The sequence below is a fragment of the Puccinia triticina genome, chromosome 3A (assembly GCF_026914185.1).
Source record: "Puccinia triticina chromosome 3A, complete sequence".
Lineage (NCBI taxonomy): Eukaryota > Fungi > Basidiomycota > Pucciniomycetes > Pucciniales > Pucciniaceae > Puccinia > Puccinia triticina.
In genome coordinates, this window is record NC_070560.1 from 845,228 (window position 1) to 869,701 (window position 24,474).

Sequence of the window (24,474 nt, forward strand, 5' to 3'; positions counted from 1 at the left end):
TGGGGGTGGAAGTGTCGTGTATTTATCCAGCGCACTCTGCCCTCTCCTTGCCCTGCCCTGCCCTGTGCCCTCCCTCCCCCCCCCCCCCGCCCACGATGAGAAGAAGCCGATCGCTCCAGCTTGCGCCCAGCCAGCCCGAAGTCGACGAGGCCTGCTACGCCCAGCAGCCCCTCGCCAGGAAGAAACAGCCCAGCACGAGCCAGCCCCCAGCGGGCCACGACCACCAGGAGGAACCAGACAAACAGCTCGACTTCCTCAGCCGGCTGCCCATCGAACTCGCACTCTACATCCTCCTCAAGCTCGCCCAGCACAACGACCCCCGCCACCTGCTCAGCGCCAGAGCAGTCTCCAAGAGCTGGCAGAGACTCGCCGAAGACAGTCTGATCTGGAAACAGTCCTTCCTCAGCCAGCCCACATGGACCATCACCACCACCACCACCAACAACAACCACCACCACCACCAGCCCCCGATCCCCCGCAGACTCAGCCAGCTCATCGGACTCGCCCAGCCCACCCCGCACTGGACGGCCACCAGCGAAGCGGCGCCCCAGCTCAACTGGCTCAAGCTCTTCCGCGACCGCTACATCATCGACCGCCGCTGGAGGCACGGCAGCCAGCTCTCCAAGAAACTCAAGGGACACAAGGACTCGGTCTACTGTCTGCAGATGCACGACCAGCAGATCATCACCGGATCTGTCAGTGCCCATCACACATCCCCCCTGAGCTGTTTTCTCACTGACATCCCCATCTTCTATGCAGAGGGACCGCACCATCAAGGTCTGGGACAGTCGCTCCAGGGAGTGTCAGCGCACCCTGCTGGGCCACAAGGGCAGCGTCCTCTGTGTCCGCTTCGACGCCGAGCTCCTCCTCTCGGGCTCCTCCGACAGCAGCGTGTTCGTGTGGGACAGGGCCAGCTGGACCGTCGTCCGCGAGCTCGTCGGCCACCGCTCCGGCGTCCTCGACCTCGGCCTCACCAGCACCGTCTTCGTCAGCTGCTCCAAGGACACCACCATCAAGATCTGGAACAGGCCCGATGGCGCCCTCCTCCGCACCATCACCGGCCACACCGGCCCCGTCAACGCCCTCGAACTCTCCCTCCAACCCCTCGCCACCCTCCTCAACCAGCCCGATCCATCCCCCTCCTCACCACCCCTCTCGAACGCCCTCCTCTCCGCCTCCGGGGACTCGTCCATGAAGCTCTGGGATACCCACTCCGGCCTGCTCATCCGCACCTTCGACGGCCATCTCCGCGGGCTCGCCTGCCTCAAACTAGTCGAGCATCTCCGCCAGATCATCACCGGATCCAACGACGAGACCATCAAGATCTGGAACCTGCTCACCGGCCAGTGTCTGCGCACCCTCCTCGGCCACTCCGGCCTCGTCCGCTCCCTCGACTTCTCCCTCCGCCACAACAGGCTCGTCTCAGGCTCGTGAGTCCACTCCCCCCCCCCCCACTCCCAAATCACCTTGCTCTACATCTTGCTCATCTCGTCTCCCTCTAGGTACGATAAAACTATCAAGGTCTGGGACCTCGCCACCGGCCAGCTCCTGCTCGACTTCCGCAAAGGCACCGACCGCAGCCTGGTCTTCGACGTCAAATTCAACCTCACCTCCATCGTCTTCGTCGGCCATCCGAACAGCATCATGCTCGTACGTACTCCACCTGCTCATCTACACATCAACACAACTACAAGCTTATGTTGACCACCTTTCTTATTTTTTTTTTATCGCACGGCAGTTGGACTTCGCTGACGGCCTCGAGGCAGATATGTTCGACTGATCTTCCCAACCCATACACATACCCTTTACCATTGCTTTGTATACTTTGATTTTCTCTCTTAGATCTCGTTTTTCTTTTTTTTTAATGCTGTCTTCTTACCTAGACTTCTGTACGCTTTTCTTCTCCTTGTACTGACACCAAAAGACTAAAGTGTTATACCTAGATCTTCTCACTACCCATCTATCTCTTCCTTTATTTTTTCGTCAAACACATAATATTTTAACTGAATTTGTTTGTGTATACATACAACTTTTTTTGCTTGCATCATTTCAACCCCATGTATGTATTTTCAATACGTTTTTTTGTCCTTGTAAATAAGCAACAAGACCTGCATTCGTGACCTGGCAGCATTCCGAAAGGATCAGATTGTCGATCACAAGATGAGCCACGAAGCCGGTCTGGATGGCGAGCAGAGTGGTCGCCGGGCCCACCAGCAATGGCCTCTACGCACCGAGCGGCACATCCCCTGTGTCCCAAACAGAGCTGCAAGCCATACATACGCAAGGCCTAGCTCCCCCCATCGCTGCCCATCGGCCATCCTGCTCCAAAGCAAGGACTTTCGTCGGTCGCTGAGCGCCAGAGACGGGACATCTGTAGTGTTGCCCGTCTGCTTCTTCACACGGTCGAGCGACGGACAGGAGCGGACGACCATTGGTGCCCGCATGAGCGAAGCGTTGGTGGGGGGTGATGGTGCTTGGCGCGGCGGCAATGGTGCGCTTGGAAACGGCATGAAGCTGGAGTAGATGAAATCAGTGTCTGAACCCTCCTCCTGTTAGCGGCTGCTGGTCAATGGTTTGGTAATGCGTTCATGGCAGGTCCTCCGGCGCCTTTCGCATGTTGTACTGTAATGCTGCACATCCTTCTTGTCTTGTTACGCTCGAACCTGCATTCTCGGACGGTGCCGTGCTTGAAAACTTCCATTGTATCCGATTCACAAGAATGTAAGAGAGCATGGGTTTGGGAAAGTGACCGATGAGCGTGCCGGATTCAGGCAAGTTATGCACACCAAGCAAAAAAGTAAACTATTAAGATAAAAAAACTACAAAGCTCATAAAAAAGAAGGTCCCCTGGCAACCGTTAAAACCATGCAAGCGCCAGAGAGTGTGTCAAAAGCAAACGGAGAACGGGGGTGGGGTGGCCTGTGCGGTACACTTAGGCATGGCAATCGGGCGGGGTCGGGCCGCCCGCGGGCCGCCCGAGGCGGGCCGCAGGGTAATTGGGCGGGTCGGGCCGGGTCAATTTCTCTCGAAATGCCGCCTGCCCCGAACCCGTTTAGATTGCGGGCGGGTCACGGGCAGCCCGCAGGCCTTCAATGCCGGGCAGCCCGCGGGTCGCCTGCGGGTCGCCCGCGGGTCGCCCGCGGGTCGCCTGCGGGTCGCCCGCGGGTCGCCTGCCGGTCGCCCGCGGGTCGCCCGCGGGTTGCCTGCCGGTCGCCCGCGGGCCTCAGCCAAAGATTGAGTAGATTAGATATGGATTTCTTTTCAAGAAGGCGTCAGGGGGGGGGGGGGGGGGGGGTTAATGCGCCAAAATGTGCCTTATACCTTATATAAAATTTAGAATAAACTTGGAATTAAATAGTGGAAACTATTCATATATCTTGCTTGCACGCATCCAGTCTTGAGTGCAAATTAATGCCTTGACTGATTCCTTGCTGAGGCGCATCCGAGAGTCTGAATGTGCCATCTTGTCAAGCCGCTTAACGTTGAGGTCAAGATCCACGGTGGATCAGGTCGCCGTTGCCAATGGTACAGCTAAGAGACTTGATTCTTGACTCTTAACCCCGGCCAACCCCCTCACCGGGGGTTGCGGGAGCGGGCGGGTCAGGTAGCCCGCTGGGCTACCCGCGCCCAACCCGTTTAGGTCGCGGGTCAGGCGGGTCGGGCTGACATTAGATATTTCTTGAAAAAGCTGACCCAAACCCAACCCAAACCCGCCCATAACCTCTTTCACTGAACCTTGTTTATCTCAGAGGTACAACTCTGTGTCTTGCTTGATCTGCTCTTTTCTGCTGGCCTTTGCCTCATTCTTGATCACAGGGATGTCCCTTCATAACTGCATTCTTTTTCTGTGGTTTTTGTAAGAAACAAACCACATAGGTTTCCCTTTAAAGAACCTTGACTATCCAGAAGGAAGCTAAAGAATTGTGGCTGGATTAAACTTGTCTAATCCAGGATCCCTCCATGTTTCTTTGGTGAGAGGAGGCTGTAGCACTCTCTAGCACAGCTTGGCAGCACTCTTCTGAAGAGGTAGCATTGCCAGTGGATGTGCATTCCCACCAGAATAATCTTGAACATCTGCTTATCTTGATCCTGCTCAGTTTCTCTCTCTCTTTCTCTCTCTCTCTTATATTTGTATTTTCTTTATCCAAAGAAATCCAAATATTTCCCCCTTCTTTCTTGTGTCCTGCTGTCACTATAGAGACACAGGCTCACAATTGGGGGCCTCATCGGGAAAATTACTCACCTTTTCATAATTCTAGACTGCTCTAAAGCCAAAGGACTGATCATCCTGACTAAATCAAACAAAAAACTCTTAAAAATTCAAAAAAATCAATTTTTTTTCTACATATCCTACTAATGCTAAAATTCTTCAAAAATTATTCCAAATTGCTCTTATATTGATAAAATCCCTAACTGAACCCTTGAAAAAAAAAATTACGTCTTGTGTACTTGTGAAAGTGCAGAATTGCGACTCTTCCGCACCGCTATTCATCCCTTCGTCGGACTTATCCTCCCCAGAACCCTCTATATCTTCGGATCAAGAAGAGATAGCAAAAAACAGAGTGTGCTCAAAAGATTCTCCCCCTTCTGAACTACAATTACCGCAATTGACCGTAAAAGAATTCTTGACAGCGTAGACTAGCGCAGACGAAGAAAACTATGACAATAGAATAGTAGCAGATCCATGTAAAGGCAACTTAATCAGTAGCACCTCGTGGACCCCCATAGCTACCGCCAAAGCGCCAAAAACTCGACAAAAAAAGACTATAGCTCCCGTCAATATAGCCGAGTGGACCTCTAATTCCTCAGCGAAGTCAAGTGCAAAAGAAAATAAGAAAAAATTGTCTTCTACTACAAGGAAAAGCAAAAGGATTTCCGCTAAATCTAAATCCTTAGGTATTTAACTTTGAACAATTCTTAATCCTCCTTTTCCCGCGTGATTACCCTCTTTCTTACAAATAATCATAATGCCTCCCCACCTTAGAAATGGCAGAGACCTCTCAGCAGAACTCCGCCACCGCTACCGCCTCAGCCCCGCCGCAGAAGAACGGCTTCGAAGAGCTAGAGTCAGCCTTGTCGACTCTGCAAGAGGATTTCCTCAAGCTTCCGGAGGAGGAGCCGCTCCCCCCAGATACAGGGATCCCTCCGGCGTTATACCATCCAAGAGAGACTTCTATAGCTCTAGCGTTGAGCAGATCCACCCCGGTTCCACGCCGAATAGACAGGGAACAGATGGATTTAACGGTGGACATTCCTCAGACAAGTCAACCGCCCTCCCAGCCTACCAACCCAAAGGGCATGAGACCCACGGCGTTGCCCAATCTAGCCCTCCTTCTGTACACTCAGAACCCTCGACGGGAGGCGTCCTCCGGACCTATGGATCTTATCCCGGAAGAGGAGGAGCTATCCAGCCTCATCAGCATGTTCAACGAGCAGTTCGACCTATTTGTCCGCGCCAGGGAGGCACAGAACACGTTAACTATGAGGCGCCTCCTCTCCCAAGCGTCTCTGACCCAAGAGATGATAATAGAACTTGTTGGGAGGAACGACGGTATCCGTCTCTGTCAAGAATGGATACCCGGAGACAAGCTACACAGCCTGGAAGCTTCCCTAATGATTCAGAACAACGGCCCAGGACCGCAGAACTCGACGGCGCAAATAATCCGGCCTCCTTTGCAACTAGCCATAGTGCTGCACGCCAGTCAGCAACCTATTCTAGCAACACCGACGCCAGAACCCACGGGCTCTCAACTAAGAGCTATGGCGCAGGATTTCCAGGGTCCTACCCCCTCCAACCATCCACAGTTTCAGCCACAGCTGCAGTCACAGCCGCGCCTAGAGAACCAGAATTACCACGGTTGTCAGACACTGAGACACTAAGTCCATGTGCCTACAATGCAAAGTACATGTCTAATAGCCTAATGGTTAAAGACTGCTTTAATGATTGACTCATGTGCATAAAGTCAAGACTTCAATTCCCTGTCATTACATTAATTATGTACCTTTTATTTCAATGTACTATTATTATGTATTTACCACATATTTCACACTCTTTTGAGTATGTAATTAATCTTATTTCACATTGATTACATATTTGTTTATACAGAGAGAGATAATCTTATCTCTCTATGTACTTGTCCTGATTAAGCCTAATGTATGTACAAATAAGGAGATTACATACACATTTATGTAAATCCCCTTCTGAATTCCGTGATCAGTCCTCTCCTTGGAGTTAAGGATCCCTTAGATCCTTGACTCAAAGGAGGGAGCTGATCCCTGTAATATAAGGCCCCGTTTGGCTGCCGCGTTATACGTCATAAATCGTGTAATTTATGACGCCGCGACCCAAAGTTCGCCCCCCGTTGCCACCAAAACTTTGAAACCCCCGGGGGTTGCGCGTCATAAATTTGACCATTTATGACGTATAACGCGGCAGCCAAACGGGGCCTAAAAGGGGAGGTCTCTCACCTGTAGAGATTCCTCCCCCAAGATTATTACACATGAAAAACCTGCCAACCTTACTACAATCAATAGTGAGTGGGGTTTACAATAATCAACTAACTTTATCTTTCTCTTACAGCCTTCTTTGACTTCAACTCATGTATTTTCTAGTTACAGGTGATTGTTATCACACCTGTAACTTGGGAAATAACTCTTCTTTGTTCTAAGCTACGGCGCCTGGCTCGAGTCATTGCCACGTCCCCTTACTTTTGTAACAGAGCTAGCCCCTCCGCTATTCAGCGTCGAGGTGTGGTTTTATTCCCATTGGCCTGAAAAGGTTATAGTGTGGCCCCTTTCCGCTGGCCGCTATCTTAGCCGCTACAGCTCAAACTCTAAACCCTATCAACTCCGAGTCACGCAAGAGACCGGAGCTGACAACGGTCCTCCAATGCCGCCGCCGCCACCGCCGCAGACGCTCCAAGTGAGGCCGCCACCAGCTTCTATACCGCGAGAGGTGGTTCAGTTGTTCCGCCCCAGCCCGCATCATCAAACTGGCGGGTACAATCCACACCATTATCCTCACACGCCGCAAGGATTTGCAGACCACAACCCCCCTCATCCTCAAGGCAACTGGAGAGGATCAGAGAGGAACTGGAGACGCCCACGGGACGACACTCAGAGGGTTCTAGAAATAGGAGAATACCTAATGAGAGCCACACAAGGAGTGAGGAGAGGCTATGGACGCCGGAGAGCCAGGGGGAGAGGCCCTTATCAGATGAATCTTTGCCTAAAAGTTCCCTAAGTAGTGATTCACCATTAGGTCTTAGTTTGGATATTGATAATCTTTCTGCTCCCTCAAATAGAGAGTTTTTTCTCAATAACCTTAACAATGAAATGTCTAGAAATGGCCCTTTATTTCTACAAGAAAAACTACAAGTCTTGTTCTCTAAATTTCTCTCTGAATTATCTGGTACTGTTGAAACTATTCCAGGCACTCTTCTTGAATCTTGTGTCAGCAATTTCAAAGATGTCTTGAATCATTCCGTCCTTGATCTGTTTAAAAATGATTTAATTCCCTTTTTACTTGACCAAATCCTGAAAAACATAGGTGAGAGTGCCAGAGAGAAATCCACAGTGAACAACAATGTGTTAGAACAATTGAAAAAACACATAGATGAGAAATTTGAGATAGTTCAAGATTTGATTCTGGTAAATGAATCTCAATGTCATTCCAACATGGATAAAATTGGTCAAAATCTGAAAGATTTTGAGGAGAAAGTGAGCAACAATCTTTCATCCATTGGTAATCAGATCAATGATCTTCATGCAAATGAGCACAAAAGATTTGAACAATCTAAGAGAAGATTCAGTGACATATCTTCTGTAGTAAATTCTGGGAACTCAAAGCTGGATTCTTTGGTAATACCAGATGATAGAGAACAACCACCACATCTCTTATACAATAATCCTTTTCAGAATGTCCATCATGAGCTACAACAGGAACACAAAGCCCCTCCTCCTGTTCCTACTCTTGAACCCCAGAGACCATCAAGAGATAACTTCCCCAAACCTGCAAGCAATACTCCTAATGCAAATTCTCAAGAAGAATTCCCTTACATTGATCATGGAGCAGTAGAATTTGAAATGAGGAAGGAATTGTGGAAAGGTATACCTAAGAATGGAGACTGGGAAAAATTCTCTGGAGAATTGCCTTACAATCATGAACTTTGGATTAAAAACACTGATATCCTTGTCAGAGACTACTTGATGCTAGATAATATGATAATCAGTAGATTAACAATCTTGTTGACTGACACTGCAAGGAATTGGTACCTAGGCATCAGAGACCAGTATGGAAACAAATCTTGGGCTTGGTGGAAGAATGCCATCAGAAATAAGTTTGGCACTGAGAACTGGAAATGGAAAATGCAACAGGAGTTTGAGAATTATCACTTTGCCTATGATGGGAGAAAAATCCATAAATGGTTTGGTAATCAGAGAGAAAGACTGAAAGCTTATCAACCTGAACTCAGTCAGTATCTTATTTGTGAGAAAATCTTAAAGCAATGCCCTCCAAACCTTGAGCATGCTATTAAAAGCAGATATAAAAGAGATGCTACTGAAATGAGCTTTGAGGATATGGTTATAATTGCTGAATAAGTCATAGACAGAGTCATGAAAAGGAACAAGCCTGTGACAAACAATTATAATACTCCAAACAGATCCCAATGGAGAAACAATCCTGCCCCTGAGAAAACTGATAAACCAACTGACTCCTCTACAAAAAGGAATCCTGTCTCTGCCCCTGAAAAGGAAAAACTTATATGCCATTTCTGCAAACAAACTGGCCACTTCTCCAGGGAATGCCCTAAAAAGAAGAACAGAATCAATAATGTAGGAATGGATGATGATGATGATCCCAAGAGTGACAATGGAGAAGATCAAAGTGAACCACAAAAGTCTGAATCAGAACTAGATGAAGAAGAAGAGAATCATAGAACCAATCACATGATCCTTGCCATGGACAATCAACACCCCAACTATTACGCTAAATTACATTAGCGGCGCTAATTCCGTAGCGTAGCAATTGCCAAATAAAATGGAGGTTAGCGTTAGCGGTAGTGCAAAAATACACTTTTTAGGGGTAGCGTAGCAAAGGTGCCGCTAATTGTTTTACGCCTCCCATGTAGCGTAGCTACAATGAGGGCGCTAACACTAAGTTGACATGTAATTAGTGGTGCAGCGGCTTTCAATCGCTAAAGTACCCGCTACACTGCTAAATTGAGTAATTAGAAGTGTAGGGGTACTTTAGCGGGGCTTTGATCTGGTTGGAACACACCAGCACCACTAAAAATTAGCAATCAGTCTTTGCACAAGGAGTACTGGTGCTTTGCCAAGGAAAATACCCAAGCAATTTTACCCCCATATACAGTAGTATTTGATTCTGCAATTAATCTATGATAATTTGGAGTGGCGTTGAAGTTATGGGAGTTTGACGGGCCAAGAGCCCCCCAGCGCTTGCAGAGCTCATATTTTTGGATTTTGCGTAATCTGAAAGTAGCTCTGCGAGCGCTCTCGAGCGCCCCCAGCGCTCGTACAGCTACTGTTGCACGAAATCCGACAGTACAGCACAACAGTAGCATAGTCGTACTGTTGGATTTCACAAAATCCGACAGTACAACTCAACAGTAGCACAGTTGTACTGTCGGATTACGCGTAATCCGACAGTACAAGCTCTACGAGCGCTGAGTAGGCAAATATTCCCGCGGAGTGCGCACTGCAGGATTTCGTGAACTCCAACAGTAATACTCAACAGTAGAACAGTCGTACTATGAGCTCTGCGAGCGCTGAGTAGGCAAATATTACCGTGGAGTGCGCACTGCATTAGCGGGCACTTTAGCTACTGCTTGGAATCTTGTACCCATGGAAGCATGCACGTGCCAGGATTGTAACAAGTTTCAGCCCCGGGTTTATTGGGGGCAATACATTACAAGCGGCCAGAAAAGGGGGAAACCCTTTTCTGGCAACTTTTGACAGAACTTGTGGTTTCATAAATCAATTTGCATAGAAATTCTAGGAAAATATCAAGTGAGCCCCTGCACTATATTCTTGCCACTGGCTATATCGTGATTCAAACCGTTTATCAGATTCCATTCAACTCTAGCTACAGATTCTTTTGCCAGTTTTAAATTGTTTAAAATGAGCACCCGTAAAAGCCACTGGTTATTTTGTGGACTGCCAGGCGTTTTATGACAAAGCCAAAAAAAACTCAAGTTTGCAACACAAATACGAAAGGAAAAGCTCAAACATCATAAGAGCAATAAGACTCTCTTGATGTGATCTAATACAAAGTAGTTGATATACATTCAAAGATACCAATAATTCACTCTTATTACTAATTAATTCAATGAAACTATAACTGAGTTGCTTACCTACTTTCTTTGTAACTATACTCCTTCCCTGAGTTATTGAGTTGTGGCGCGCATGCGCAGTTGTGACGTGTCAGCACTACCAGGCGCGCCAAAGCACATGTACATATGTAAATTACATAAGCAAACTGTGAAAATTTTCGTAGTCAGGATCCCCCTTGCCTGAGGCGGATCTACAGACTTCAGCACACCAGAACCACACCCCAGATAACACCAGGATCACCACCAAAGAGTTTACAACACTCCCAGTATACCTACTGTCACAGGCGCCTAGGATATTGACAGTAAGTAACCTCTTTCACTGAACCTTGTTTATCTCAGAGGTACAACTCTGTGTCTTGCTTGATCTGCTCTTTTCTGCTGGCCTTTGCCTCATTCTTGATCACAGGGCTGTCCCTTCATAACTGCATTCTTTTTCTGTGGTTTTTGTAAGAAACAAACCACATAGGTTTCCCTTTAAAGAACCTTGACTATCCAGAAGGAAGCTAAAAAATTGTGGCTGGATTAAACTTGTCTAATCCAGGATCCCTCCATGTTTCTTTGGTGAGAGGAGGCTGTAGCACTCTCTAGCACAGCTTGGCAGCACTCTTCTGAAGAGGTAGCATTGCCAGTGGATGTGCATTCCCACCAGAATAATCTTGAACATCTGCTTATCTTGATCCTGCTCAGTTTCTCTCCCTCTTTCTCTCTCTCTCTTATATTTGTATTTTCTTTATCCAAAGAAATCCAAATATTTCCCCCTTCTTTCTTGTGTTCTGCTGTCACTATAGAGACTCAGGCGCACAAAATAACTCTTTGAATTTTGTAGCCTGCAGCTTCAACGCTGCCCCCCCCATTATTGGAACTTAAGGAGATATATACATGATTAATTTTTTAAGCTCTTCAGCTGATCAAGATACCATCAAGGGATTTTTTGATTGATTTTTGAAAAAAGTGGCAAGCCTCAAGACCACCCTCTTCATGGGCGGTGCCTGGCCCCGCAGGTTCAAGCGGGGAAATTTGCTTTTCTCTTTATTCTCCTTTGCTTTTTTGTTCAAGTGACTCTCTTCAAAAACGGAGTCAATAGCAAGACAGACAGGCTGCATTTGCATCCATTGATGCTTGGATCCTTATATGTAGCTCACAAAATGAGCGAGCTACATGCTCTCAAAGTTGAACCAGGATTTTGCCTGATGGTCTCAGGCGAGCACCCCCACTTTGGGTATAAGTCCCTCCCTGCGGTCGGCGGCACTCTGCTCCCCACTCAGCCCCGCAGAGGAGGGACTTTGTTAAGTTAGCAAATTGTTGGTGTTTTGCCGTTGGGGGTAGTTGAACCAAGGGTGAAAGCGCTGCGCTTCAAAAAGCGCAGCGCAGCGGTTTTGGTGGCCGCTGCGCTGCGCTGAAAGTAGCGGCCCCGCCCGCTGCGCTATTGCTTTTTGGGTCTGGCAAGAAGCAGGGACCCGCTACTTTCAGCGGTAGCGCAGCGGAACCATTGCTGCGCTACCGCTTTTTGAGCTGGCCGCGTAGTGCTCCCCCGCTGCCAGCCAAAAAAGCGCAGCGCAGCGCAAAGCGCAGCTGTTTGGGTGGCTGCTGCGCGGCGCTGAAAGGAGTGGCCCCGCCCGCTGCGCTACTTCTTTTTGGGTTGGGAAAAAAGCGGGACCCCGCTATTTTCAGCGGTAGCGCAGCGGGACTGGCGCTGCGCTACCGCTTTTTGGGCTGACCGCGCAGCGGTTCCCCGCTGCGCTGCGCTAAAAGACCGCTTTTTTGTAGCGCAGCGCAGCGTTTCAGCCTTGGTCAAACCACCCTGACTGTGTTTGTACCTGATCTTGGGTTGGACAAAGACTGGGATCTTCAATACAGCTCTTTTTCCCTTTGGAGGTCCTCATGGGAAGTCTTCATCTGTAGGGATTGGATTGGCCGGACTGGCCAACAGCCTTTCTTGATGAAGCAAATGGTAATCAGGTTCTGTGGATGAGACTGCAAGGTGTGAAGCAGAGCAGGCTCTGGCCGGTGATCCACTAGTGATAAATCCACTCATTGATGGGCTGAATAAGCCTGTTCCTGGTTTGCAGCATTTTTTGCGGAGTTGACAGAGCTCAGCTTGCAACATGTGGATCTAGAGGGCCACTAGTTGTACTCAAAAGCACTTGAGGATCAAGAACCAATGTTGGTAAGGCAGGAGAGGCACCACAATCTGGGTTGGAATGGATGGCCGGCTGCCATGATGTTATAACATCAATGCCATCGACATGTTGATAGGGGCTTTTGTCTGCCTATCCAATCCCCATTTGAGAAACTTTTATCATAAAATCATTTCCAAATTCCTGTAAAGACTTTTTTTTTATTTTTTATTTGCATCTTCAACCAGACTGAGCACAATGGCAACAGCCCCCGGCACTGGAGAACCTTTGACCCCGGCAGGCACTACCAGGGTGGACTGGGCCAAACTGTTCTTTGAAATGGCTACCATGACCAAATTGTTGTTTGGTGGGTTCCTTTCCTGAGGCTTCCTGCATTCCATAGCTATAAATTAGCAACACTAATATTTGTTCTGGTCAGAAAAAATCCCCAAACAAACCATCCAACAACCCCCACCAACTGTTTTATTACGCCAAAAAACCAGTAGCCTTGGTGTGTTTATCCATTAAAATACTACAAGCAAATCTTTGACTGACTGCCTTGTATTTTTTACCTTACAGATATTATGCTTATCACACTTCAACCACTACCAGATATCCTGAGTGGGATATCCAGTAAGAAATCCAGGATACCCTGTATCCCAAAGCACACTCCATAATAGGAGTATGCCAAAGCACACTCTGTACTAAGAGTGTGCCAAAGCACATTCCATAATAGGAGTGTTCCAAAGCACATTCCGTAATAGGAGTGTGCCAAAGCACACTCTGTAATAGGAGTGTGCCAAAGAACACTCTGCAATAGGAGTGTACCAAAGCACACTCTGTAATAGGAGTGTGCCAAAGCACACTCCGTAATAGGAGTGTGCCAAAGCACACTCCGTAATAGGAGTGTGCCAAAGCACACTCCGTAATAGGAGTGTGCCAAAGCACACTCCGTAATAGGAGTGTGCCAAAGCACACTCCGTAATAGGAGTGTGCCAAAGCACACTTAGTAATAGGAGTGTGCCAAAGCACACTCTGTAATAGAAGTGTGCCAAAGCACACTCCGTAATAGGAGTGTGGCAGGGCGTCCACCTCTGTCACTCAATTGGGAGGATCCCAGTGAATGACAAGGTGGACTCCATCTCCCCTCGGCCCCCTCCCTCAAAATCATCGCACATGGGCAAGCCTGTGCTCCTCCGTCCCCTCCACCCCCTTGCTCAAAATGATTGCACATGGGCAAGCCCTTGCTCCTCTGGCCAACCATCACCCACTAGCTACTTGGATACACCGGCCTAATTTCCACTCGGCAAGTGGAGTATCCGCTAGAAAGACAAAGCTTGGAGGCCTCAAGATTTACAACAACCCAAACCAAGCCTACCCACTGAACCAGCTGCCACTTGCATGTGCTGCCAGTCCTTCTGAACCAGCTCCTGCCTAGCACCACCAACCTCCCACCTGCCTAGCCTCATCCTCTTCCAAACTGGTCAACACCCACTCCCTCTGCCAAACCCGTCAATGCCTAACAACATATTTATTCCCGGGTTGAAGTTACTTGTCAAAGATCCCAACTGCCCAATCTCATGGTCCAATGACCCAGCAACACCCAACAGACTGGTGGTTCCCAACAGGTTGGACCTAGTAAACTCAACATCCTTCCAGGCCAACTTTCCTGGTGTAACCTTCAAGACACTCATGAAGTGGTTCAATGAGCATTGCTTTACCCACATCGGTCCAAAAGGGAGTGTCACAAAGGCAATCAAAATCCAGCACAACTCTTGGGATCATCAACCTAGGGATCTTGACCGAACCAATGAAACCAGCTAGGGCCTCATCAGAACCAAGAGATCCCTCAGCAAAAGGCCTAAACCTCACCAACAGCTGGCTCCAAGTTTGGAGATAAGAACCGAATCCACCAGCAGCTGTAATAGGAGTGTGCCAAAGCACACTCCGTAATAGGAGTGTGCCAAAGCACACTCCGTAATAGGAGTGTGCCAAGGCACACTCCGTAATAGGAGTGTGCCAAAGCACACTCCGTAATAGGAGTGTGCCAAGGCACACTCCGTAATAGGAGTGTGCCAAAGCACACTCCGTAATAGGAGTGTGCCAAGGCACACTCCGTAATAGGAGTGTGCCAAAGCACACTCCGTAATAGGAGTGTGCCAAGGCACACTCCATAATAGGAGTGTGCCAAAGCACACTCCATAATAGGAGTGTGCCAAGGCACACTCCGTAATAGGAGTGTGCCAAGGCACACTCCGTAATAGGAGTGTGCCAAGGCACACTCCGTAATAGGAGTGTGCCAAGGCACACTCCGTAATAGGAGTGTGCCAAGGCACACTCCGTAATAGGAGTGTGCCAAAGCACACTCCGTAATAGGAGTGTGCCAAAGCACACTCCGTAATAGGAGTGTGCCAAAGCACACTCCGTAATAGGAGTGTGCCAAAGCACACTCCGTAATAGGAGTGTGCCAAAGCACACTCCGTAATAGGAGTGTGCCAAAGCACACTCCGTAATAGGAGTGTGCCAAAGCACACTCCGTAATAGGAGTGTGCCAAAGCACACTCTGTCATAGGAGTGTGCCAAAGCACACTCCGTAATAGGAGTGTGCCAAAGCACACTCCGTAATAGGAGTGTGCCAAAGCACACTCCGTTATAGGAGTGTGCCAAAGCACACTCCGTAATAGGAGTGTGCCAAAGCAAACTCTGCAATAGGAGTGTGCCAAAGCACACTCCGTAATAGGAGTGTGCCAAAGCACACTCCGTAATAGGAGTGTGCCAAAGCACACTCCGTTATAGGAGTGTGCCAAAGCACACTCCGTAATAGGAGTGTGCCAAAGCAAACTCTGCAATAGGAGTGTGCCAAAGCACACTCCGTTATAGGAGTGTGCCAAAGCACACTCCGTAATAGGAGTGTGCCAAAGCACACTCTGCAATAGGAGTGTGCCAAAGCACACTCTGCAATAGGAGTGTGCCAAAGCACACTCTGCAATAGGAGTGTGCCAAAGCACACTCCGCAATAGGAGTGTGCCAAAGCACACTCCGCAATAGGAGTGTGCCAAAGCACACTCCGCAATAGGAGTGTGCCAAAGCACACTCCGTAATAGGAGTGTGCCAAAGCACACTCCGTAATAGGAGTGTGCCAAAGCACACTCTGTCATAGGAGTGTGCCAAAGCACACTCCGTAATAGGAGTGTGCCAAAGCACACTCCGTAATAGGAGTGTGCCAAAGCACACTCCGTAATAGGAGTGTGCCAAAGCACACTCCGTAATAGGAGTGTGCCAAAGCACACTCTGTCATAGGAGTGTGCCAAAGCACACTCCGTAATAGGAGTGTGCCAAAGCACACTCCGTAATAGGAGTGTGCCAAAGCACACTCCGTAATAGGAGTGTGCCAAAGCACACTCCGTAATAGGAGTGTGCCAAAGCACACTCTGTCATAGGAGTGTGCCAAAGCACACTCCGTAATAGGAGTGTGCCAAAGCACACTCCGTAATAGGAGTGTGCCAAAGCACACTCCGTTATAGGAGTGTGCCAAAGCACACTCCGTAATAGGAGTGTGCCAAAGCAAACTCTGCAATAGGAGTGTGCCAAAGCACACTCCGTTATAGGAGTGTGCCAAAGCACACTCCGTAATAGGAGTGTGCCAAAGCACACTCTGCAATAGGAGTGTGCCAAAGCACACTCTGCAATAGGAGTGTGCCAAAGCACACTCTGCAATAGGAGTGTGCCAAAGCACACTCCGCAATAGGAGTGTGCCAAAGCACACTCCGCAATAGGAGTGTGCCAAAGCACACTCCGCAATAGGAGTGTGCCAAAGCACACTCCGCAATAGGAGTGTGCCAAAGCACACTCCGCAATAGGAGTGTGCCAAAGCACACTCCGCAATAGGAGTGTGCCAAAGCACACTCCGCAATAGGAGTGTGCCAAAGCACACTCCGCAATAGGAGTGTGCCAAAGCACACTCCGCAATAGGAGTGTGCCAAAGCACACTCCGCAATAGGAGTGTGCCAAAGCACACTCCGCAATAGGAGTGTGCCAAAGCACACTCTGTAATAGGAGTGTGCCAAAGCACACTCTGTAATAGGAGTGTGCCAAAGCACACTCTGTAATAGGAGTGTGCCAAAGCACACTCCGTAATAGGAGTGTGCCAAAGCACACTCCGTAATAGGAATGTGCTTTGGGATACAAGGTATCCTGTATTTCTTACTGGATATCTCACTCAGGATATCTGGTAGTGGTTGAAGTTTCACCGTGTTCATCATTATCTCTTTACTCCAGTTGGTTGGTGTAATTTTGCTTTGACACAATAAGTTAGGGTGTTTCGTCTGACATGAAAAATGTATTACTAATCCTTTGTCTTCCCCCTAGGCTCTGAAGACATGTGTGAAGACATGTGGGCATTGCAGGCGCAGGTTTCCACACTCACCAGTCAACCTGGATGATCTTGCAAGAATATATCCACTCCCCTTTTCTGTTATTCTTCCTCCCCTTGTTCCCTGATTTCTGCACTCTCTTCATTCCTTTGCTTGTCATATCCTCAAATTTAAATACTCTTGTTGGCTTTTCAACCACACTAGAGATCATACAAGTGATGACACTATTTATAGTGCCAGAGGCACTATTCATAGCTTGAATCAGCGGTATTTTGGCAGGAGGGACTGGATCAACAGCAGTGCGCAGAGGACCGTAGAGGGTTTTGTGGTGACTGTCCTGCAGCCTGTAAGATCAAAGATACAGCAGATTAGTAGTAGGTTTGGTTGAACATGGTGCAGGTCAGCAGGACCAACCAATTGAGGGTTTCAGGACTGATGGTGTTGAGGTTGCTACGCAGCTTGCCCCATGTTTGCCAGCTAGCATTCTCTAATCAGATGACGTGGGTGTTGGTGAAGGTGATGATGTTGGCAATCTCATTCTTGTGTCTAATCGCGGCCTTCCAGCTTGTCCAGACATTGCTCTTGTCCCAATTGTGACTGAGATAATCAACAAACCTAGAAGGAGGGCAGGTTTGTACTTTGTTGTCATCAAGAATCAGAGGGCGGTGATGATAAGGCAGGAGGGCACCCGCATATGAAAGCATCAAGAACTGAGGGACAAGGGTGCAAGTAGTACTCCAGGACGATTGAGGAGCAGGATTGCCAGGACACAGCGGGACAAGGAGCATTGAAATGGTGAGAGATTGTCCACTGACGACATCACATATAGAAAAGAACAAAACTGCGTACTTGGGAGAGAGACATTGATGGATGGAGGACTGGCCACGGGGGCCATGCCAGGGCTGGGATTTTCTGCGTCCTGAGAGTTCACTGAGCCAGCGGAGGGCGGCTCAAGATCTTGCTTGTTTTCCTTTGCAGGGTTCAGGGCCGGATTGAGGATGAACAAGATCTGATGGGCGGAATCGCCCCTCTGGGGGCAAATCAATTATTTGAGCAGATGAGAGGTTCAGGCCAATGGGGGCCGTTGCCTTCGCGACATTGGGGTCGCGGTCGGGAGCAAGTTTGTGGAGCGGATTGCCCTTGACGGCTTCAGGAAGCTTTGGCTGAATCTTGGGCGTAATCAGAGGTATTTCACAGCAAATTCTTTTGTTGAACTGCAGGGCCATCAAGGTGGTAACAGAAGCTGATGATGGAGGTTCTTGGTCCGCATTGAAGAAGGTCGCTTGGGTTGACATCTGTAATGGGGGCTCCAGGCCGTCAAGCGATTGTTTGAGTTCCCATGCTTGAGAGCAGTTCAGGTCCACGCGCTCTCTGAGCCGCTCGCCACGGATGTCCAGCTCATCCAAAGTCGCTGTCGGACTTGGGTGGGTATCTTGCTGTTTCATGGCGCCAGCTTGCAATGGCGGGAGTTGGAGATGCTGTCTGGCGCCATAGGTATTTATGTACATAACTCGAGACTTGGCTTCAAACCCCCCGGATTGGCCCCGGAGGAGACGTGAGTGATGCTTCAATTGCCCACTGCTTCTGCAAAATCTCAGATGACAAGTCTCTTTCAGATCGAATCAGGTTCATTGTTGTAACCCAGTATGGGTTAGTGATGTTGACCAACTCTTTGGTGCTTACAACGATCGTGTATCATGGTTGCTCATGTATTTATATACTGTCTTATTACAATCTGGTCTTTTTTTCTCTTGCTCTCATTGCTACATACATTCCTTTCCATAATAGGAGTGTGCCAAAGCACATTCTGTAATAGGAGTGTGCCAAAGCACATTCTGTAATAGGAGTGTGCCAAAGCACATTCCCTAATAGGAGTGTGCTTTGGGATACAAGGTATCCTGTATTTCTTACTGGATATCTCACTCAGGATATCTGGTAGTGGTTGAAGTTTCACCGTGTTCATCATTATTTCTTTACTCCAGTTTGTTGGTGTAATTTTGCTTTGACGCAATAAGTTAGGGTGTTTTTTCTGACATGAAAAATGTATTACTAATCCTTTGTCTTCCCTCTAGGCTCTGAAGACATGCGTGAAGACATGTGGGCATTGCAGGCGCAGGCTGCCACACTCACCAGTCAACCTGGATGATCTTGAGAGAATATATCCACTCCCCTTTTCTGTTATTCTTCCTCCCCTTGATCCTTGATTTCTGCACTCTCTTCATTGCTTTGCTTGTCATATCCTCAAATGTAAATACTCTTGTTGGCTTTTCAACCACACTATAGCTCATACAAGTGATGATGAGACATGAGCCAGAGGCTTGAGAAAAGGGCAGCAAGGATGGCAATCTTGCTGGATGCGGCTCAGATGGGACATGTAAAAAGAAGGAGAGAACCAATGAGGATTGATTTCTTGTACAGGGCTAACTATAAGTAGACTATGTACAAGCATCACTCTGTGGTTGAGAATAATAATGAATAAAATGATAATGAATTCAAAACTTCTCAAACTCATTGTGACATGTCAAAAGGTACATCAATATCCCCAGCAGAGAGTGCGCAGACAAGAGGATAAGCAATAAGACGGAAAGCTGACAATCTAATCTAATAAGGGATCAAGGTATACAAGATAGTGAGAAATCATACATGACCATAATAAGAGACAGACCTGAATGGATGGGGACACATAAGTGTTGGATATCTTTGATCTGAAAACATGCCCATAGAGGAGGATAAAAAGGGTGGAATGGAGGGATTATAAAGTGTAATGACTTTTAGGGATGAGTGGAAACAAGACTGAAATTCAACAACTCTTCAACATCACCTTTTTTTACCTATCATGTGGTTTCTTTTGTTTTCTTTTACAGCATATCCAAAATTGCTTGCGACTTTGGCACCAAATTCATAAAAAGTTTCCCGCAGCGGGAAAAGTTTTGCGCAGCAGCAGAGGCCCGTGCCCGCGGGTCGAGCGGGCCCTCACAGCAGCGCTGCAACTGGCATCACCCCAGCCAGCCTACCACCATGTCCACCACCAACTGCCGTACCACTCACCACCACCAACCGCCGGGCCACGCACGCAGCCTACCACCGCCACCCCCAACGGCCAGACACAAACCAGTCCGATTTCGACCACCACCAACTTCTCGAACGTGTGATTCTTTGCCGAAGCGGACCAAATCCTTGCCGGAGCAGATCAATCACCCCAGGATATCAGCCAGCGGGTAAGTTCCACTCTTCTTTCCCCTGTAATGATCATATACCTGATAGACTCCCTTCGCAGGCAATGTATCACAAATATCTAGCTTCATTCAAATACTCAGTCGTTCAGGCAGCCCTAGATGGACTATCTTTAGAAGAGATCAATGTCTCACATGCATCCGAGGTCAGTTCCGATTCTTTGCAACGATGGTTATCACTTTACAAAAGAACTCGGTCTGTTGTCACCAATCCAGCAACCTTGGGGTTGCCCATTAGCTCTCAGTGATGAAGAACGCACCTTTGTGTGGGAGATGGTCACCAAAAAACCAACCATCTACCTGGAAGAGATTCAACACAAGCTCATCAAAAAATGCAACACCCAAGTATCCATACAATCTTTTGACTCAAATTCCTTAGTTGAATTCTTACATTTCTTTTCTCCTTTTTTGAGCTCCCCCACATGAACCCTTTCCCAGGACCCCAAAGCGTTTTGGTAATGGACAACGCGCAAATTCATCATAACGGCCGGATCAAGGAGATTGTCAAGGAACAGGGCTGCCATCTAGTCTATCTGCCCCCATACTCCCCCAATATGAATCCCATCAAAAAAGTGTTTGGTGTTTTAAAGTCAACTCTTCAAAGATATGGTGAGTTAGACGGGGGTGAGACCAATGGGGATGAGATTGAAGCATATTCTACCCTGGTTTTCACCCCGGAGCTCATGAAAAGCCTGTTCCAAGGCTCTGGCTACATTGACTAAGCGTTCATCACTTGATTTTCAGTTCCTTTGTCTCGCTTGCCTCCCTCTCTCCTTCCTCTTGCTTACCTCCCTCCCTCCCTCCTTTCTCTCGCTTGACTCTCTATCTCGTTTTTCTTGCTCACTGCGCTGTGGTAAGCCAATCCTGATCTACCCAGAAAACCAGCAACCATCAATCACAAGGCTTTCACACCTCAAGACTAAATCCCATACTTCTGGCCCCCTTGTCAGCAACGCCCAAGGCCCTCAACATCCCCACTCAATGGTCATACCCTGGATAATAGTATTCCCTCTTCCCACACTCCCCCTCTCTTGGATAAACCCTCTCCCTAGTCTCAAACATCTACCCAGATCACATGTTACCCTCTTCTTCTAGTGTTTCCTTAGAACCATGTGCTCAAAGATGTATAAGCAACCTTGAAACCCTTCACCCCCCCAAACCCAACATGATACACACTATACTAGACACAGCCCTAAACCCCACCTAGATTATTTCTTCCTGAAACACTTCATGCAACACCTACCTCCTCCTATCTTAGATCATAGAATATTCTACCCCTGTTATGTCTCACATATCCCCTCCTCCAACTAGGAAGATTGCACCATAGCCCCCAGAAGATGGCATCATCCCCACCCACTATTACACCATCATGTGACTCCTTGGCCCACTACTCTGACCACATGGCTGTTTCATCCTATAGAAGTAGAATGTTCTATGCTGCCCTTCAGGTTATCCTTGTTTCCTGAAGGCTCCTCTTTCCTGTGTATATAAACTTGGTTGTTTTCCTGTTCATTTGTTCCCCATCAGAAATTACAGAAATTACTGGTCAGCCTTCATTAGCCTTGTTTATGCCAATAAATCAGATTGGAAAAACTTGTTACCTGTGAATTAAAGATATTAGATTAGAGAAAATTCCCCCAGACATACCTCAAGAAATCTCCATTGCCACCCCTTTCCATAAGAGTCCACACTCTTATATCTTTTTCTTGTTCCCCTGAGAGGCAGCCCTTCAAGCATCAATTCCCTCTCAAGCTCTATTCATCCCAAAGAGTAGTTCCACAGCGCTTGTCTCTCCTCGTCTCCCCCTTGTATCTAGCTCTCAGTGTTGTCTCCAAATGAAATCTAGCTCTAAGTGTTGTATCCAAATGAATGAGAGCCAAAGGTGTCCAATTTCCACAAAGGGACCCAAAAATCAAGTCTTGGTAAAAAAAAAATGGAATTGTTTGATGGACCAGCATGACATGTCATTACAAAAGCTGCAAAACAAATACAACTCTCACAAATGAGATACATAAATGTGAAACAACCATAAAGAAAAATAAACCCATCTATGATTGAGGATAGAATAAAGGATAGAACACCAGGGATCAAATGAAAGGAAGAAATCCATCTATGATTGAGGATAGAACAAGGGTGGGGTTGAAGGGAAGGAAAAGACTAAGTCCCACGGTGTTGTCTCAAATGGTCGGGGTATTGCTAAGCAAAATTTGCAAGCGATTGGGCCGTTCCATCAGGAATGTTCGCGTTGTGAAGCTCCTTGGCTTCAAACAACTGAAACATTGACCAGTGCGTTATCCCAAGGCTTCTTATCCCGTCATTCACTTCGGTCGAGCTTGGACGGCAATTGTTTTGTTCTTTGACCAGGTGTGCAGTTCCATCGAAGGGTGTTGGCACGTGACGCTCCAAAGGTGGTGTCAGCGGATGGTGGAGCCATTCCTCCAGGTCATCCAAAGTGTATGAATCTTCTCGAGTGAGATCACACATACTGGGACATTGATAAGTTTCAGCCTAATGAAAGCAGGAAGCAAGATGAAATGAACCGTAAGAAAAGGAGACTTTACGCTTGTAGGTGATTGGTCCGCATCGGCCAGGATTTGGTCTGCTTCGGGGAGGATCTAAGTGGTCTGGCAGTTGGTGGTGGTGGCAATAGGGCCGTTTGTGGTGTAGAAGTCGGTGGGGACGGTGGTAGGCTGGTTGTGTGGCCCGGTGGTTGGTGGTGGTGGTGGTAGGCTGGCTGGGGTGATGCCAGTTGCAGCGCTGCTGTGAGGGCCCGCTCAACCCGCGGGCACGGGCCTCTGCAGCTGCGCAAAACTTTGCCCGCTGCGGCAAACTTTTCATGAATTTGGTGCCAAAGTCGCAAGCGATTTTGGATATGCTGTACGTGTGAATCACACTCCTTTAAGACTCTCCAAACTGTGTTTGCTTTCTTGGGCGGGCACTGGCAGTAAGTGCGCCGCTGCCGCCAGGGGGAGTTATAAATACATGCTCCCGTCTCCAGCCCCTGCCCATTGAACTCGCCCTCTACATCCTCCTCAAGCTCGCCCAGCACAACGACCCCCGCCACCTGCTCAGCGCCAGAGCAGTCTCCAAGAGCTGGCAGAGACTCGCCGAAGACAGTCTGATCTGGAAACAGTCCTTCCTCAGCCAGCCCACATGGACCATCGCCACCACCACCACCACCAGCCCCCGATCCCCCGCAGACTCAGCCAGCTCATCGGACTCGCCCAGCCCACCCCGCACTGGATCCCAACCAGCGAAGCGGCGCCCCAGCTCAACTGGCTCAAGCTCTTCCGCGACCGCTACATCATCGACTGCCGCTGGAGGCACGGCAGCCAGCTCTTGAAAAAAATCAAAGGACACAAGGACCTGGTCTCCTGTCTGCAGATGCACGACCAGCAGATCATCACCGGATCTGTCAGTACCCATCATATCCCCTCCCTGGGATACCCACTCCGGCCAGCTCATCCGCACCTTCGACGGCCATCTCCGCGGGCTTGCCTGCCTCAAACTAGTCGAGCATCACCGCCAAATCATCACCGGATCCAACAACAAGACCATCAAGATCTAGAACCTGCTCACCGGTCAGTGTATGAGCACCCTCCTCGGGCACTCCGGGGTCGTCCGCCCCCTCGACTTCTCCTTCCGCCACAACCGGCTCGTCTCAGGCTCGTGAGTCCACCTGCCACTCCCAATCATTTGGTTCCATATTTTGCTTATCTCGTCTCCTTTGTGTGTCTGGTGGATACACTAAAACTATCAAGGCCTGGGATTTTGTAGACCTGTCCAAGTTCAATCATGCAATGGGCTGGTATCTTAACCCACCGCCTTCCCGGCCAAAGTGCTCACCTCCACAAGTGGAGTGGTGTATTGATTGAGACAAGAAAGAGAAGAAAGCAGACAGACTCCAGTGCCTGTAGGCTGTCAGAGGCAATTTGGGTAAAACCCTATGTGTATGCTGCCGCGGTTTGTGATTGGATTTTACAGAAGTTTGGAGTGTTGAGTTGTCTGTTAGTCTGCTACCATGATGTATCACCACAGTATGGAGGGCTGTTGGATCGACCCATGAGCACTACCAACCAACCACCCAGCTGGCAGCCACAAGCGTCTGTAGCCTACACCACCTGCAAACGGGTGTGGTTTTCTCTGCAGCCACACCCAGTGGTTTTCCTGCGGAACTCGCGCGGCCCCCCAAAAACTCGTGCGGCCCCTGGAACCCCTAGCTGCATATCATTTGGGGTCCTTATGGGGCCGACCGGTCATCAGCATAAATCTCGATGACCGGCGAGCTGGCTGGTCATTGAGGTTGTATAAATGTACCTCAATGACCATCTGAACGGTCATCGAGGTATACATAAATCTTGATGACCGGCCAGCTGGCTGGTCATTGAGGTACATAGTA

General features: G+C 48.5%; 5 protein-coding genes across 5 annotated transcripts; 4 read left to right on the top strand and 1 right to left on the bottom strand.

Moving 5' to 3' along the window:
• Nucleotides 1-95: 95 nt before the first annotated feature.
• Nucleotides 96-1,780, top strand: PtA15_3A86 (uncharacterized protein; the record flags this gene model as incomplete). Its single annotated transcript, XM_053167880.1, has 5 exons — nt 96-394; nt 482-695; nt 760-1,430; nt 1,503-1,650; nt 1,739-1,780. The coding sequence occupies 5 exons, from the start codon at nt 96-98 to the stop codon at nt 1,778-1,780; spliced, it is 1,374 nt and encodes a 457-aa protein (XP_053018277.1).
• Nucleotides 1,781-2,160: 380 nt separating this feature from the next.
• On the top strand, nt 2,161-2,756 carry PtA15_3A87 (uncharacterized protein; the record flags this gene model as incomplete). The annotated part of the gene is made up of 2 exons (XM_053167891.1): nt 2,161-2,491; nt 2,557-2,756. The coding sequence occupies 2 exons, from the start codon at nt 2,161-2,163 to the stop codon at nt 2,754-2,756; spliced, it is 531 nt and encodes a 176-aa protein (XP_053018278.1).
• Nucleotides 2,757-12,727: 9,971 nt separating this feature from the next.
• Nucleotides 12,728-12,997, top strand: PtA15_3A88 (uncharacterized protein; the record flags this gene model as incomplete). Its single annotated transcript, XM_053167902.1, has 2 exons — nt 12,728-12,836; nt 12,909-12,997. 2 exons carry the CDS (start codon nt 12,728-12,730, stop codon nt 12,995-12,997), a joined length of 198 nt encoding a protein of 65 aa, XP_053018279.1.
• Nucleotides 12,998-17,792: 4,795 nt separating this feature from the next.
• Nucleotides 17,793-18,350, bottom strand: PtA15_3A89 (uncharacterized protein; the record flags this gene model as incomplete). Its single annotated transcript, XM_053167913.1, has 1 exon — nt 17,793-18,350. The coding sequence occupies one exon, from the start codon at nt 18,348-18,350 to the stop codon at nt 17,793-17,795; it is 558 nt and encodes a 185-aa protein (XP_053018280.1).
• Nucleotides 18,351-23,459: 5,109 nt separating this feature from the next.
• PtA15_3A90 (uncharacterized protein) lies at nt 23,460-23,950 on the top strand (the record flags this gene model as incomplete). Its single annotated transcript, XM_053167925.1, has 2 exons — nt 23,460-23,744; nt 23,837-23,950. The coding sequence occupies 2 exons, from the start codon at nt 23,460-23,462 to the stop codon at nt 23,948-23,950; spliced, it is 399 nt and encodes a 132-aa protein (XP_053018281.1).
• Nucleotides 23,951-24,474: the final 524 nt, after the last annotated feature.